General features: G+C 54.6%; 1 protein-coding gene across 3 annotated transcripts in view; it reads right to left on the bottom strand.

Moving 5' to 3' along the window:
* Positions 1–17,538, bottom strand: part of PLEKHH2 (pleckstrin homology, MyTH4 and FERM domain containing H2) — a 42,543-nt gene that overhangs the window by 22,612 nt on the left and 2,393 nt on the right. For 2 of the 3 annotated variants that reach the window (XM_032947817.2, XM_032947816.2), the window contains exons 2-4: positions 14,326–14,467; positions 13,687–13,986; positions 5,381–5,443 (exon numbers count right to left, since the gene is read on the bottom strand). In XM_032947817.2, the coding sequence (XP_032803708.2) occupies positions 5,381–5,443; positions 13,687–13,968 (345 nt within the window). In that variant the 5' untranslated portion in view covers positions 13,969–13,986; positions 14,326–14,467. Of the gene's footprint in view, positions 1–5,380; positions 5,444–10,979; positions 12,609–13,686; positions 13,987–14,325; positions 14,468–17,538 lie in introns of those variants that run through there. The other variant, XM_076065086.1, reaches the window with a different exon arrangement.

Raw genomic sequence — 17,538 nt, forward strand, 5'->3', positions numbered from 1 at the left:
CGAAGCGGTGTTTCAGACGCCGGTGATTACGTCGGAATTGTAAGCGTCGCACATCGATGGTCTCGGCCAGGTCACCGATGTCATGTTAGCATTTGGTTATTAATTATTTCGGTAAAATTCCAGCTGAGAATGTGAAAACAGCAGTGTGGCTGCCAGGTTATGAACTTTTTTTTTTCCGTAGAACGCCGCGTGGAAATGACCAGCGCCCCTCCCCCGACTGTGTCGACAAAAGAAAGGCCCCGGCCGAACGCATCATCCCGACGGCGTCACTCCCAACAGCAGAGTCAGGTGTTACAATTGTGGGAAAAGATGAAGCAAAGAGAGCAACCACACAGGCACAGGAGTAGACACTGAGGAGAGGGGAAGGGGCGGACCAAAGACACACAGGGGGAGACAATAGAGGCTGTGGGAAGGGGTGAGCGCAGGGGGGGGGGGCAGGCTCGCAGTGGGGGGGACATGCTCGCGCATGTTTGCACGCTCGAGTGTGTACACACACGGAGAAAAGGAGAGACAAACTTCCCCCACCCCCTCGGCAGCCTTTCCGGCTCCCCCCTCCCCGTCCACGGTTTAAGCAAACAAAAAGCTTGCTCCGTGCTGAAGCGCGGCTAAGTGCTGGGATTACAAACACGGAGCACGCATCTGTAAGCCCGGGCCATTTTCTGGGCCAGGAGAAGCAGACAAACGGCCGCTAATTGTCTCCTCCTCCTCCTCCTCCTCTCAGAGTGCGGCGGGGCGCTCTTTTCATTCGGTCGAGCGGGCCGTGGGGCCGAGAGCCGTCACATTCTTGTTTTTTCTCCCAGAAAAAAAAATCGCCGACGAAGTCGCGCGGCCGTCTCGCCCAGAAACGCACGGAGCTATTCCTGTGCCAAAAAACAACAGCTGATCAATATATATCTCTCTTTTTTTTTGTTAAACCCCCAACAACTGAAAAGAAACATGTTTTGTGAGAATTTGAGTTTTGAAAGATTTTTTTTTTTGTTTGAAATGTACTGTAAACAAGTTTCTTATTGAAGCTGCTTTCAACGAACTGTTGACCATTGGTGGCAGCCAGCCCCCACCCCTTAACTCCCACATCCTCTCCCCGACCCCCAAAATCCTCTGGGACCATCCTGAGTTTTGCAAGAGAAGTTTTTTTTTACGTCAAACAAAGCGGTGGGGGGCGGTGAGGCGGGCGGTGGGGGTGGGGGGCATAGGGTCCTCGTGCTCCCATCCCGAGCACAGCTGTGATGGAGTCACCTTGCTGACGCGTGCGACATTTCACGCTTTTGGTTTTGCCAGCAGGAGTCCGAGCGGCCGCAACTGAGCCCGACGGGTAGCCTGCGGCTGCACAGCCATACATCGTGGCATGCGTACCCCGTCATCGAGCGGTGACGGAGCGAGGGGGTTGGTGGATCGTGCGGGATCCGGGGAAACTCACAAACTCGTCCGTCTATAAGGCGGCCCCAGAAGGTGGCGGTGGAGCAGGTGGGTCCGTTGATCCTGCCTGGGTGAACGTTTTGAGCGTCATCCTCCTATGACGAGCGAGTTTTGTTCTAACACTGCGTTCCATATTTAAAATTGCTTTAAATGGAGTTGGGCAAACATCCCAACGTACCGAGTCTGGAGACGTTGAGCAACTCTCCTGGATAGGTGCGTACAGTGAGAACTGCCAGTTTAATGTAGTGCAGCATCATCATCAATATCAATGATTCTCATCATCATCATTGTTACGTGTCCTCATGGAGCTCACCCCATCTTGGCATACCGTGAGACTGAACGTGGGTTGGATGGATAAAAAAAAACACGTGAAATGTAGATGGCAAATAAAGGGAGATGATGCGACGTAGCACATCTCACAAGCGATGTGGGGAGAGGAAAACGGGCAAAAAAAATTGCGAAACAAACGGAAACGCGCTATGAATCGCACGCGCCCAGACCCCGGCAGGAGGCACCGTCCGCGGAGTTTATAAACACGCGGCGCGGGATTAACATGCCGTGGAGGGGGGGGGATATCTCCCCTCCACGGCGGCCCCCGTGTCCTCGCGAGGGTAAACTCCCACACCTCCTCGATGCACAGCCGATTTCGGAGGCGCGGGGAAGACTCATTATATCATCGTTCCTGTTTAAATACGTGCGCCACAAAATGGAGCTGCTCGATGTGTGCGAAAGCCAAATGGCTCAAACGACTTTTAATCATGAACGCCGCTGCAGGGTCACCCGGGGTTCGTGTTTGTGCCATCGATGTCCTGATCTTTGTGGCAACTGTTGCGGCGTTACTGTTCCGTCGGGTGGACCGAGCGAGGCTGTGTTTGGTGTCCCCGATGTGCAAAGAGCAGTTGGGGGGGGGGCGTAGGCCAATCGAGAGCCGAACAGCGTCGCAGGCTTTAACGGCGCCACCACAACAACAACGCGCGCGGGAGTTATGTGCACAACGCACGTTGCGCATCATCAAAGCCGAAGAACCCCCCCCCCCCCCACCGTGTGGCCCACACAGGCTGTCAGTGGGGGGGGGGGGAAGTTCTGTTAGCGAGCATCCATAGAGGCCCGCAGGGCGGATGAGGGAGTGGTGTGGTCAGAATTACTCTCGGCCGCGTTCGTCTCCTCCCCGCTGCTGAAGTTGTTGACGCGCCGCAACAGCGACTCGCTGGAGGGCCGAGGCGGCCGAATTGAGGCTCAGAACCCCCGGTTTCAGTGATCGCCGCTGTTGTTCGCCACGGCCAGGATTAATCCCACTCAGGTTTCCGGGTTCATAGCCCGGTGAGCTAACCGCTACGCTACCTGTCCGTGCGCAAACACCACATACACAGACACAAACACGCGGACGCACGTACGTTAGTTCGCACCCACCATTTTTTTCGGCAAGAAGGCGCCAAAAATGGAGGGAAAAAATATAAATCCATTTAAGTATGAAAGGAATGCCCCCCCCCCACCATCACCCTCCCTCTCCCACCCCCCCCCCACCCCCAGAAAAAAAAGAAAAATAGGTAAAACCTGCTGGTAACAGAATAGAACAACATCATCGCCCCAGTGCAGCCTGCGTGAGCAGCAGCCCCGTGAAGGCGGCAGTCGGCACAAAACGAGGACTGCACTCTCCTTGAAGGACAAACGATTACGGGGGACGATGTGAGGTTTGGTTGGGGGGTTGCAATGAGGCTGGGGGAGGGGAAGGGCAGGGGGGGGGGACCTGATTTTGAGCCAGCAAAGATGAAGATCCCCCCAGACTGCTGGGGCAAGTGCTGTTAGCGAGGAGCGTCTGTGAAGGCCGGCGAGGAGTACGAGCGGATGGTGTGGCCAGCGCCACTTCTGAACTTCTGATCCGCCTTCGTCCCCACAATGCCGGTGTTCACACGAAGCATCAGGTAATCCTTTATGGCCGAGATGACCCAAGGGAGATCCCAGGACAGATTCAGAAATCACTCGCCAATGAAGTTGGCCATGGCTGGGAATCAGAATTCGGGTTCCTGGGTCCTGGGTTAGTAGCGTAGTGCGTGAACCACTACCCCTCCCCCACTGACACACTCTCCCACACAGAGAGGCTCATGGACACACGCAAAGATTTACCGGTATTTCCAGGTGGAGTTTGATGGCTAAATTGAGGGTTTGCTTGTGGGAAGTTTTCAATATTTTTCCCTTCCTCTTCCAGTTTTTCTGCATTGTTGTGAGCGATCTTAAGGGTTAGCAGCGCTACTTCGGCGGAACGGTTTAATGCCCGTGTCGGAGAATCGAGACCGTGACTTTCGCAGCGTGGGTTCGAGTCCCAGCTAAAGTAAAGCAAAAACAATAACCCACTTATTAAACGCAATTCCTACTCTCATGGAATTGCGTTAAGCAGATTATTTTTCCGGAACATTCATTGTACGCGATTGGGTCACGAAAACCACACGAACGGTTATTGGAAAATATATTTCATATCCCGACTGCAATTGTCAAAAATCATGAGCCCCGGACAGTGACGATTCAGTGAGTTTTGGACGGGGCAGGGGATTGGAAGAGTGGCTAATCTCGGCACAAAAGCAACCCACTCTCTCAGAGAGACACCTGCTGGCCTGCTTCATTTGTTAAGCGCGGCCAATGTATGAGTGCCTGGAATATTGACAGGCTCCGCGACGAGAGGGGCAGAGCGGTGGCGCGGTGGTTCGCGTGCTGCTCTACGAACCTGGCCAACCTGAGTTAGGTTTAATATAAGAATAGGTTTCACCCTTTCTGGCAATAAAACAGTTGTGTTAAGATGTTAAAGCACCAAACTGAAACCTTTCGCAAGGAATCGTGTGTCTGCATTAACCACACGTACTTGTGGTGAACATGCAAACCAAAAAAAAACATGCTCTTATAGTATGTGATGCATTGTCTTTGAAACTATACTATCCCAGCATGTTTTTTTTTGCATGTTCACCACAAGTACGTGTGGTTAATGCAGACATGATTCCTTGCGAAAGGTTTCAGTTTGGTGCTTTAACATCTTAACACAACTGTTTTGTTGCCAGAAATGGTGAAACCTTTTCTTATTTTCGATACCGGCAAGGGAGGTCCCCTGCATGAGGTTCCCGGCCACGGCCAATGTCAACAGACGCTGATATCTAAAGCAGTCCCTCGGTGTACCGCTCGCACCCCACACTCCCTCGCCAACCTGCACTCGCCAGCGTGGTGAATTGCGTTGAAAACGAAACCCCTACGGACGATTGACAACGGGCTGCACTCCGCGCGACAAAGCTCGGCCGCGATGCACGGGAGAGACGTGGGGTGGTGGGGGAAGGTGGGAGCGAGCGAGCGACCGAGCGGTGATGTGGGGGAGGGGCAGCGAGTTGCTGGCACCATTGTGAGTTCAACACCCCCCCACCCCCTCTAACCCCCCCTTTCCACTCCCAAAGTCTCCAGTTAAACATTCACAACCGTGAGCGTGGTTGTGGGGAGCGGTAGCGTAGGATAAGAAATGCAGAAAGGATGAGAAGCACCTGTGTTAAAACGTCGCCGATCGACTCCCCGCCGTACACGAGCAGCCTGCCGTGTCCACGTGCAGTGTTCACGCGACGGTGGGGATGCCCTGTGTCCACGTGAAGTGTTCACGCGACGGAAGGGATGCCCTGTGTCTACGTGCAGTGTTCACGTGAAGGAAGGGATGCCCTGTGTCTACGTGCAGTGTTCACGTGAAGGAATGGATGCCCCGTGTCCACGTGCAGTGTTCACGTGAAGGAAGGGATGCCCTGTGTCCACGTGCAGTGTTCACGTGAAGGGATGCCCCGTGTCCACGTGCAGTGTTCACGTGAAGGAAGGGATGCCCTGTGTCCACGTGCAGTGTTCACGTGAAGGAAGGGATGCCCTGTGTCCACGTGCAGTGTTCACGTGCAGTGTTCACGCAGTGTTCACGTGCAGTGTTCACGCGACGAAGGGGATGTCGCCTCACCTGCTGCTCTGCTTCGTCGGCGCGGCGGTCGGCCTCCAGGACGCGTCGATCCAGCTCCCCCATCTGCACGCACGCACGCACAAAACACAACGACAATTATAATCCTCACCAATATCATCATCATCACTCGCGATCTCTCCACTGTTGCATTAAGGTATCTCCAAGGCATCGCCTTCCTTCTTTGTCACGCCATGGTGACAGGCCATCTAGTTCGCGCACACGAGCCGCCGGTCTCATCGCTCCATCTCCCCCAATGGACGCCCGTCCAAGCGTGTTATCCCTTCTATAACTGCCGGAATCAGAATCAGAATCTTGACTTAGACTGGAAGAATCGACACTGTCGCAGGTCTCGAGCACCGGTCATCATCGTGATTAATAATAATAACACACTGCCGGATGAAGGAATCCCCCGCGTTGATGTTTAAACACACTGAGCCACGTTGCTCAGTGTGGGTGTAAGTTTGGGGGGGGGGGGGGGGGAGCAAGAACGCTTCACATATCACTCGCCGTTCATTTCAGTCGAGGCTGAGAATTCAACTTTACATCGCTAGTTTTGGAGGACAGCAAGTATGCAAGCCACTGGGCCTGCGGCGTCTAATAGATCTGAACGCGCGCGCATTCTGAGCTCGTGACGAAGGGGAAAGATTTTTAGTTCTAAGAAGAAAGAGGAAGTTAAGGATGGAGAGGTACGGGAGGGGAGAGAGAACGCGTGTATATGGACGGACACAGTTTCGGGCATAATTTGAAATCCGTGGGAAAAACCCAGAATCCACGATCACCGTCGTAACACGCTTTGGTCGCGCTTCCATTCACCAGGCAAATCCGTTCCGACCCCCAAGGCGCCGTGCATCTTAATGCCGAGTTGGGACCACAGCAGATGCTTTCAAATGCCAGTAACGCCACAGGCGTGAGGGAACTGTGAGGAGCGAGTTATAATCCTGCCGTGTTCTAACGACACCGATGGATAATTCTCGCTTATCATCGCCCGTTGGCAGCCTCCCGTGAGAAGTGCGGTCTGCAGCGAGCGACGCTCCCCGTGCCCCGCGACGGCCTGATTCCTCCCCCTCTTCTTTCTGCCATCGCGTGCCAAGGCCCGATGGGCTCTCGCTCCGAGGAACGGTTACACTTGCAGACAGAGAGGGCTTCAGTTGAGTGTTCGAGAAATCCGCCACCACTACCACTTAACCAACTCCCCGCAAAAAGAGAAACCAAAATAAGAAACATTCCCCACCCCCCACCCAAACCATTTCACCTCTCCCACCACGACGCTTCATCCCAGCCTCCCTCCTCTCTCCGTGAGACTGTTTTGGAATGTTTTTGGTTCATGAAGCTCTGTCAAGAGCACGCACAAGAATGCTCGGTATTGCAGGTGAGCTCCCCGGGAAGGCGAGCGCAGACCCTTCCTTCTTCCCGTCTGAGCCACTCCCCGGCTTCACGCAGTGGCGCACAGACGCGTGCACGCAAGCACGCGCCCGCGCGTGCTTGCGTGCACGCTGGAAAAACATCACACGGGGCCACGGCGGCCATAAAGGGCCCAGCCCCTCTAACCCTTCGCTCAGACGAGGGACCACACACGCTGGCCAGGTGTCCCCCCTCCCCGTTGGGAAGGCGTGCGCTCACACAAACGTGTTTGTGTCGCGCTCGTAGAGGCCCAGGCACACACGTGTGCGAACGCGCAGAGGAGCCGACGATGACCTCTGTGTAATGCACACACGCCGGGCGCAACGCACGTACGCCCACTCTCTCGCGTTTCCCTTAAACCGGAGCCTCGTCAAAGCAACACAGCGGCCGAACGCGAAGACGAGGCGCAAAGCAAGCAACGAGGTGACGAGGACGGGAGGGTGGGAACCGACACCCGAAACATAAACGTTGCGCTCTGCTGCGCCCGAGGCAAAGCTCTCGCACGGGGAGGCATCTCCACCCAAATCCTCCGCTCCCCGGCTCCACGCCATCGCGTTCCAGGAGACTGTTTTTTTTTTCAGAGCATTGAGCTCATCCCGCGAGCAGAGTCCAAGTCTGCAGAGGAATCCATGGTAACGTCGCTGGAGAGCCGGCACGGGTTTAGGTAGACATGGGCGAAGTAGAGGAGGGGCGACTTACGGCGCGGCGGGGACACGGTGGCGACAGACGATGTCTGGGGACGGGCGATGACATTTTTCGTCGGTTTTGGCGGCGCTCTCTCCGCTGGTGGGTCCAATGGGAGGGCAGGGCCCTGCCCGGTTGCCGGGCCATGCCAGAGCACCATGGGAAATTCATATTGACACCCTCGGACGGAGTTAGAATTTCAATTCGAAAAAACTCAACACGTGCGAGACGTATTGAGTTGCTGATTTATATTCGTAATAAATTACCACCGGGATGAAACGTGAAAATGCGGAGGAATTGTAAGATCTCCCCGATTTGTGCTTCACGAGGCCCCAAGAGCTGAACTCTGCCCTATTCAATCCCCCGCCACCATCCCGCCGTAGGGTTCAGGCATGCGGGCGGCGGTGTTAATCATTGGAAGCTGGCCTTAAGCGGAAAACCTGCTGTGAAAGCACGGCTTTTTTGTGTGTGTGTGCAAGGATGGAGGAGGGTGCACGTGGCGGGGGAGTGCCCTGTAAATTATGCATTCGCAGCCAACACTCAAGTTTGCGTCTCCGCTCCAACACCCACAATTCCAGAGCCACGACTCACACGACTATGTGCGGGTTGTTAATTAATTATTATTTTTTAAAGCACGACGCAGCTGAACGGCCCCTCCGGTCTCCTCCGGTGCAGGTAGACACGGGGGGAGCAGCCGCAAATGGGCACGGAGACGACACCCAACTCGCTGGCGCCGGCAACATGAACCCAGGCACGATGCGGTGGCGGGGGGGGGCACGTTGTGGTGGGGGGGGGGAGTGTGCCCCCTTCTCCTCGGTCACCAGCAACAGACACGCACAATGCAGGAGGGGTTCGCGGGCGGATCTTGAAAGGAGCTGCGTCGTCGTGGGGCTAGATTCAGCGGTGGGCGGGCGGGCGGCCGAGCGCACGCAGCCCCGGGCTGGGCTCATAGGGATGCACAAACAATCATTTGGTTGTGCACAGCAGGAAGCCGTTTTAATGCGGCCGGCGTGGGAAACGTGGGAGTCCGTGTGGGGGGAGGTGGTGGAGAGTCGTGGATGAGGATTAGGCCTCCCTTTGGTGGGGGAGCGGATCACTCGCATGGCTACCCCGGTCATTTGTGGACTCGATTTCGCGATTCCAGCACTACACCCCCCCCCCACTCCAGCCCCCCCCCACTCCAGCCCCCCCCACTCCAGCCCCCCCGCTCCAGCCCCCCCCACTCCAGCCCCCCCCACTCCAGCCCCCCCCACTCCACCCCCACTCCACCACCCCCACTCCACCCCCCCCACTCCACCCCCCCGGAGCATGGCCAACTACCACCCAACCGACCGGCACGCGGCAAAACTCACAGCGCCATATCAAGGTTTAGCCGCTCGCCCTGTCATTTGGGAAAAACCTCTCAAAATTAAAATAATTGCAGCAAGAGACCTGCCTCTCTCCCCGCCCGCCACCAAAACCACACCATCATTAAGAGGATGCAGACCCCAGCGCCGCGCCATGGCATGCTCCCCCGCGAGCTTTCATCTTCATGGTTGCGAGCGAGCATGCCTGACTGAGCATCCCACAGCGCACCAGCGGAACCTTCCGCCCCGCGCTGCCGGCGGGCTCACCCACCCACCCACCCACCCGCCCGCCCGCCCGCTCACCCCGCTCTCCCAACTCGCCCTCTCGCTAACCCGCCTGGCTAAGCGACTCGTCCTCTCGCCTGCTCACCCTCTCAGACCCTTCCACTCGCCTCCCAACCCGCTCGCCCACTCATCCTCTCACCCACTCGCCATCTCAACCACTAAACCTCTCGCCCACTCGCTCTCCCCCCAGCTCAACAGGACCACACTGCCCTGCAAGGAATCCGTGCCGGGGAACGGCAGCGCCACGCTACGCCCTCCTCCCCTTAACCGCCTGGTGCCGTTGGCATGCCGAGCCTGGGCCGAAGCCACGTCTGCTGTTACGGGGACTCGCGAGCCAAGTCGGTGCCCGGAGACTCGGCCGCGTGGCACCCAGCGCTCTTGGGTCCAGCAGGATGCTACCGTTCGCCACGCGTCGCCAGTCTTCCAGTTATTACAGCATTAGCACGTGCTGCCTGCGGGGGGGGCCAGCACCGCAGACTGCCTGTGACACAGAGGAAGAGAATGTGCGGGTGCGTGTGTGTGTGTGCGTGTGTGCGCAAGCGTGTTAGGGTGTTTTGTTAATGTGTAGGTCAGTGGTTTGTGCTTTGGACTATGATCCAAGCGAAAGGGGGGTTTGATTCCCGGCCACGGATGACATCAGCGGTAAGCGGTAACGGAACCTGCCCAGCTTATGTTGACTAAGCCTTAAATTAATATCTGACGAGGTCTGTGTGCCCAGCAGTGCCGTATCGACCAGACAGAGGGAATGCTTCCCACCACACCACCCCTTCGAAAGTGCCAACAGAATCTGCCACTATGGTGTACACGGCTATGCAGGAGATATTTGACTTCGGTCGCGTTAAGGATTCCACACTCAGGTTCGCCCGTTACTTCTGCCCTTCAACCGTTTCTAAACACGTGGATGAGGGAAAAAAAGGACATGGACAAAGCAAATAGAACAAAAGCTGAGAAGTGCGCATGAAAGTAAGGGTGAATGAACACGCTTACAATTCCACAGAGAGACAGCGCGAGGAACACATGGATCCGATGACGTCATGTTGAAAGTTCCACGCGTCACCTCGACCGTTGTTAAGAAAAGCACAGTGGGGGGGTTTGGGCAGGAGATGTCGCGAGAAGGGACGTCGGCCAGCGGTCGACGCTCGCCACAGTGGCAGCCAAAGCTGAAGAACTTGAAACCGGAGAGAGAACATCCACCGCGGAGATGGAGCGATGAAATCCGCCATCGCAAGAATGTGACCGATGGAGACAACCTTGGGGGGGGGGAGGGGGGTTTTGGAGTGGGGGGGGGGGCTTCATCCGACAGTGGCTAGATCGTGGCTGATGATTACTGGTTTTTACCACTGCATGGATCGGAGTCCGTAAACGCTGCTGCTGCTGCTGTTGTTGTTTTTGAGACACAAAAGAGGGCGCCGCCTTCCTGTAGGTCACTGCACACCCCCCTTCTCTCCCCAGAGAGAAAGGCTGGAACCCAATTAGCTCCCCCACCAAAACAAAACACGTTTCCGAATTTGAAAACGAGCGTTAAATGCCGAACCAAATTCGGGCACCGCATTGGGCGGCATTATAAAGCTCGTTGACGAAAAATTAAACGCGCGCCGTGGCCGCTACCATGGACGGCTTCCCAGGGCGTATCGTCACAACCGGATCGCACGTGCGGCAATTGCCAGTGATGGATCGTTCACAGAGGTAGCCATCATCCTGAAAGTAAATGATGAAGCGGAGAAAAGCAAAATCGTATAATTGAGATGGGGAGAAAAAATGTAAACAATCCCAAGCGAGATGATTTTCCCACCCTGCATCACCGGAAGAGAGAGTTCGTTTAAAATCTGTGCGTTCGCTTTGAACATTTTTTTGTGACCAAATGTAAAACGCGCAGGATGCACCGTGCCAGTTGCTGTGTTGAGAATACTCGCATCTGCCTTTTACCAAGTGTCGGGTGACCTCGGGGGAGAGAAAGACAAACACGACGGACACACGCGGCCCGTGACTTCAGCGTTGGACACGGCTCCCAAACACGATGCTAGATTAGCGGGACACGAAAACCCCCACTCACGGACCAGCACGAGGCCACTTCACTCAACTGGCAGCTTCAGCACATGCGGTCGATTTTGTTTTTCCAATCCGAAGCAGCCAGAGTGTCTTCATCGCTCGAATGAAGTGTGGGCCAGTGCTCACGTCTGTCGGCTGTCAAGAGCCAGTACTGGACTTTCCACATTTACATGGGCGGTGCAGTGGTGACACTGCATGGAGTTTATATGTTCTCCTATTCTGCATGAGTTTGCTTCGGGTTCTCCGATTACCTTGGATAGATATCAGTTCTATTTCGTCTTGTTACAACCATCTCGTTTGTGTTGTAATCGCGAAGTGAGACTGTTAAAGAATGGGGCCTCAACGTTGCACATTAGCGTATAATTTGCAGAAACAGCAAATAATCGATTCTCGCACGCATGATTCGATGTATTCATCTTGCAAGTAACAACTATTAATTTGCTGGATCGATGACATGACCCCCTGGTTTCTGCTAAAAGCTCGACCGCTGCACAACACTCGGTCCCCGAAAGCGGTTGTTGTATTTTTACCTAATACCACTCGGCGCCGAGCGTGTGTGGATATTAATTTCACAAGCTTGGAAATTAAGTTCACAAATAAACACCAGGTGTTTAAAAAGGTACTCAAAGAGAAGCACAAAAAAACTGAACCGCAAAAAGTTTTACAAAAGCGGCCCTGTTCGGGGGGGGGGGGGGGGGGGGGGCGCACTGCACACTGCTCGACACGTCAGCGCAGACGGTGCATTCTTGACAGTTTCTCCACTTACATGGGAAGTTGGCTTTCATCGCGCGACGTGCGAGGAGTCCTGCATGGGTAACATTACAAAATAAACCCGTCCGGGAAAAAACCTGACCATCCAAGTCCGTACCGTGAACAGAGCGCACAAAAAAAAAACCCACTAAACATTCCTCGCTCGAGCGTTGCAAAAGAAGAAACCGCTGCATATCGATCAAATATAAGTGTTGGGCTTCAGCCAAGGCAGAGGTGCTGAGCGATGATGGGAGACGCCCTTCAGAATATGACACCCCCCCCCCATATGCGCGGCATTCCGGCCAAAGCAGACGGCGACCTTGCGGACTTGTGTGATCAGCTGTCGCAGGGCTTTATAAACAGTGACGCGTCTCAAAATCAAAGCTTGCTTGGTGAAACTACATCTGCCGGGATAACAGATGATTGCTTTGTGGACGGACTGGCCCTTGTCAGAGGAATAGGGAATTACATTTATTTATCCAGGAAAGCCTCAACGAGACAATTATTCAGGAGGGTTCTGCATTCGGATGTTTGGTCAATTATATTAAGTCTGTTTGTCCCAAAGAGACACTCAAACCTAACTTCGAAATAATCTGCCTCGAATGTTTGCCATTCGGAGGACAACTTTGACAGGGAACAATAAATGGTTGCAAAGCACACCAACCAAGGGCAAACTCAGAATCCCACTTAGCTCCTTGCTCCATCCCCATGTCGAGCTTTGGCCTCATCACCACCTCCTCCTCCTCCTCCTCCTCCCACATAACGCGTTACCAGGACGACCGCCGCTCCCACGTGCGAGCCCTGGCCGTGCCTCTTGCCCAGGCACGGCGCGGGCGCGCTCCGTTATGGAGCAGCTGGCGCGGTGACGCACACTGACACCGACGAGGTCTTCCGCTCTCTCTCTCGCACCCGTGCGGCCACTCGCTGGTGTAATCGCGCGGGAACATAACGCCGGCGGCGGCGGCGGCGGCGTTGTCGAGGCGGGCACGCGGGGGGGGGGGGGGGGGGGGGCAAGATCAAACGCGCGCGCGTCGCCATGGTGAAAGTTACTGCTGCATGTTTTCTAGCGTGCATGTAAGCAGGCACAGGATACGCGTGTCGGTATTGCCACCGTGCACAGGGTTAACATATTCTCAAATTCCTACCAAGTGAATAAGGCGAACATTCTTCAGACACGCAGTGTTCATCAAGGAGAACTAACTACGTTCTTCAAAGACACAATGGTTTCAAGCTGTTCATGGGCACATTACCGTAACAAAAAAAAAACATCCACGTTGCTGCGGTTTAAAAGAATGAGCGAGCCGGAATATTTGTAAAACCTGTACTGCACGCAGGCCATGTGGCAAAGCATTTGAGCGCACAGGCACGCAGCAACCACCGTGCCTAACGTGGGTCTAGACCTGCGCTGGTAGAAAAAACTAAATCCACACTGCCAAGTTGGGCTTCACGTAGAGGTCATTTAACGCATATAAATCAACTATTCCCAACGCACAGCTGTGCACGCACGCATGCACCGTTTGCATCAGCGCCCAGAGAAAAGCAGCGCAAAGAAATAGTGTAAAACAAAAAGAAGCCACTTTCACTACAGATCCCGCTCCCGGAGTCTGTGTGGCTCCCAGCAGCGGATAACAAGTCTCTACCCAGCGGGTGCCGAGTCAGTCCGAGCTCAGTGGAAACAACTTAATGGAATTTGGAAAGGATGAGATCACGGCCGATGACGCGGCACCGTTCGTTGCCCCCGCGGTCCAGAGGACGCCGGTTCCAGCGGGCGGATGGATGCGGCGAGCGTACCTTGTCGGCGAGCAGCTGGCGAATCTTGGAGGCCTGCGTGCGGAAACGGGACAGCTGGGCCTCCAGCGACAGGCAGCGCTCCTGCCACGCGGCCGAACACCCGGGGGAGCCGTCGCCTGTCCCGCGGCTCCCGTCCCGGTCGCCCGGCCCGCCGCCGTTGGCCCCCGTGGGCCCCACCGCCACGGCGGTCGCTCCCTGCTCGATGTCGTCAGGCGACATTGCCGAGTCGTCCAGCGCTTGCTCGTCCTGCGGCTCGAGCTCCCTCGCAGCGCTCTCCGCCATGCTCTCCCACACTACCACCTGCTCAGGATTTTCAAGTGGACAAGGGCGGCGATTCAAATTACGTGTCACTTGAACTGTATAAGTTCATCACACGTGTCATTTGTAAATGGTATCTAAATTACACTCATCCAGGTAGCTTGCAATTTGCGTCCAAATAACACGGGACGTGGTTATTCGCTGTAATTTTCACCCGGCGACATTTGCTGCGGTACATACGAGCGCGGTTCGCTCCGGCCCTACGGATCGGAATTGCGGGCGTACGATCGCGGCAATTTTGAGCAGCAAAACGAGACGCGCGTGGCGCTAGGGGTGGCAGGGGGGCGGGGATACGCACGCACACACACACACGACACGTACGGCTTGGAAGAGCGGAGACGGCGCAGGGAGGGCGCCACGGCCGAGCTGGCCCAGAGGAAGCGTGCACGCGCCTGGCCACAGTACACGAGCGACGTCACGCCGTCATCTCGCAAACGTCTTCGCCGAACGCCTCTCTCCTTGGCTGTTTTCAAAAGTTGGAGAGAAAAAAACCGAAGAGATTCCTCTTGTTTTTGTTCCCCCCCCCCCGCCCACCACCACCAACATTCAGCTATCGGCATCCTTGAAGGCCCTCTCCAGAGCCAAGCAGCTGTTTGTTTAACCGCGCTGCTCTGCACTTCACACACAATAACAGCTCACAACATTCATAACCCTTACGACACGCATCACTGCTCCCAGGACATGGGTTCCTTTTGTGTGGGAGCTATAAACGTTGGGCCTAAAAAAAGCAGGTCAATTTGTTTTCAGTGGAAAAGTAAACTCATTCACGCTTGCGCTATATATACAGTGTTACGTTATAACGTACGGTCACTCGGTCTAAGGTGGTTAGGCTGCGGGGTCACGTTGTGTTGGCGAGCACCGATGTACGGCCAGCACAGGGGACGTGATAGGGGTGACGGAGCCAGCACCAACCCGGGCTGCTTTGTGTATTTCCAGTGCCGATGGTTGCCCCACCGTACCGAGGATTCGATTTTGGGCCTAGTCTACCAAAGGCAAGTCCAGGCCAGGTTCACATTCCTATTGACAACACAATTATTCAGCATAGACCAGAAAATCAGGCCACGACATTGAGATCAAAGCGTGCATGTACTACCCACTCCGCTACGCAAAGGTATATAAACATCCACGAACAATGTAACTTCCACTTACCATTTCACGGAGCGTCTATATGCCACACGGTATGCATACAGTCCACGCATACAACAACTAGTAGTGGAAGATCTTTAATTATAAGAACGATGTTTACGGGAACTGTCATGCCAATAAAGTCCTGCGATCTCAACCGCTAAACCCTTGAAACCTAACATGCAGCCAGCGCGTGCACCCACCTACAGGCTGATTAAACACCAATCAAGCGGGGTTAAAGTGCGCGTCCTTTTAGGGGAGCGCCCGTAAAAGGTTGCCGCTTGCCACTGTGTAGCAGCAGTTCCACACACTCAGGACAATACGAATGGGGCGACTTAAGAGTTGGTGGGGTCGGTGAATCACGCAGTGACGGAGATCAACAACAATAACAACCGCAATTCGCCACTACGTGGCAGTGATGTCACCGCGTTGCTTGTGTCAGGCTAGGTGCACACACACACACACAAGTAGGTCTGCCAGGATATGCAATGTCATGTTACGGCGTGCGACTGCTAATAAAGCCCTTCATAAACACACTATGTGTTATTATACGAATTTTATTTTGAAAAAAATTCCCTTAAACGGTTAGCACAGCAAGCCAATCTCTGCCGGACGATGGCGACAGAGTCTGCGAGTTATCCCCTCGTATGCCGTGGGCTTTCTCCAGCGACTCTGATTTCCTCCAACACCAAACTAAACTACTCCAGGTGAAGCCGACAGAAACAAAACGCCACAACTTCCGTCTGCTTAAGAAGTAACACCGCCGGGCACACAAGTGACGACGATCAGGAATTCATTCTCCTCTTATCTCGCGTCCACTCGCTCCGTTATAACATTTTTAACGTCTCGCTTGATCTGTATCGTGTGTACTGCCTCCACTTCATAGTTTGCACGGCTACGTGTTGACTGTCTGCTGTCTTCGTTTTGTTGTTTGTACCGTCTCTCAGAGTCCTGTCTCGTCTGTACTGCCCGTCTCGTTCCTGTCTTGTCTGTACTGCCCGTCTTGTTCCTCTCGCGTCTGTGCTGCCCGTCTTGTTCCTGTCTCATCTGTACTGTCCATCTCGTTCCTGTCTCGTCTGTACTGCCCATCTTGTTCCTGTCTCGTCTGTACTGTCCGTCTTGTTCCTGTCTCATCTATACTGCCCGTCTCGTTCCTGTTTCATCTGTACTGCACGTCTTGTTCTTGTCTCATCTGTACTGCCCGTCTCGTTCCTGTCTCATCTGTACTGCCCGTCTCGTTCCTGTCTCGTCTGTACTGCCCGTCTTGTTCCTGTTTCATCTGTACTGCACGTATTGTTCTTGTCTCATCTGTACTGCCCGTCTCGTTCCTGTCTCGTCTGTACTGCCCGTCTTGTTCCTGTTTCATCTGTACTGCTCGTCTTGTTCCTGTCTCATCTGTACTGCCCGTCTTGTTCCTGTCTCATCTGTACTGCCCATCTCGTTCCTGTCTCGTCTGTACTGCCCGTCTTGTTCCTGTCTCATCTGTACTGGCCGTCTTGTTCCTGTCTCATCTGTACTGCCCGTCTTGTTCCGGTCTCATCTGTACTGCCCGTCTTGTTCCTGTCTCATCTGTAATGCCCGTCTTGTTCCGGTCTCATCTGTACTGCCCGTCTTCTTCCTGTCTAATCTGTACTGCCCGTCTTGTTCCTGTCTCGTCTGTACTGTCCGTCTCGTTCCTGTCTCATCTGTACTGTCCGTCTTGTTCCTGTCTCATCTGTACTGTCCGTCTCGTTCCTGTCTCATCTGTACTGTCCGTCTTGTTCCTGTCTCATCTGTACTGTCCGTATTGTTCCTGTCTCATCTGTAGTGTCCGTCTCGTTCCTGTCTCATCTGTACTGCCCGTCTTGTTCCTGTCTAATCTGTACTGCCCATCTCGTTCCTGTCTCGTCTGTACTGCCCGTCTTGTTCCTGTCTCATCTGTATTGCCCGTCTCGTTCTTGTCTCATCTGTACTGCCCGTCTTGTTCCGGTCTCATCTGTACTGTCCGTCTCGTTCCTGTCTTGTCTGTACTGTCCGTCTCGTTCCTGTCTCGTCTGTACTGTCCGTCTTGTTCCTGCCTCATCTGTATTGCCCGTCTCGTTCTTGTCTCATCTGTACTGCCCGTCTTGTCCCGGTCTCATCTGTACTGTCCGTCTCGTTCCTGTCTCGTCTGTACTGTCCGTCTTGTTCCTGTCTCGTCTGTACTGTCCGTCTTGTTCCTGTCTCATCTGTACTGTTCGTCTCGTTCCAGTCTCATCTGTACTGTCCGTATTGTTCCTGTCTCATCTGTACTGTCCGTCTTGTTCCTGTCTCGTCTGTACTGTCCGTCTCGTTCCAGTCTCGTCTGTACTGTCCGTCTCGTTCCTGTCTCGTCTGTACTGCCCGTCTTGTTCCTGTCTCATCTGTACTGCCCGTCTCGTTCTTGTCTCA

This window comes from Petromyzon marinus, chromosome 6 (assembly GCF_048934315.1).
Source record: "Petromyzon marinus isolate PM22_M1 ecotype Great Lakes invasive population chromosome 6, UKy_Petmar_22M1.pri1.0, whole genome shotgun sequence".
NCBI lineage: Eukaryota > Metazoa > Chordata > Hyperoartia > Petromyzontiformes > Petromyzontidae > Petromyzon > Petromyzon marinus.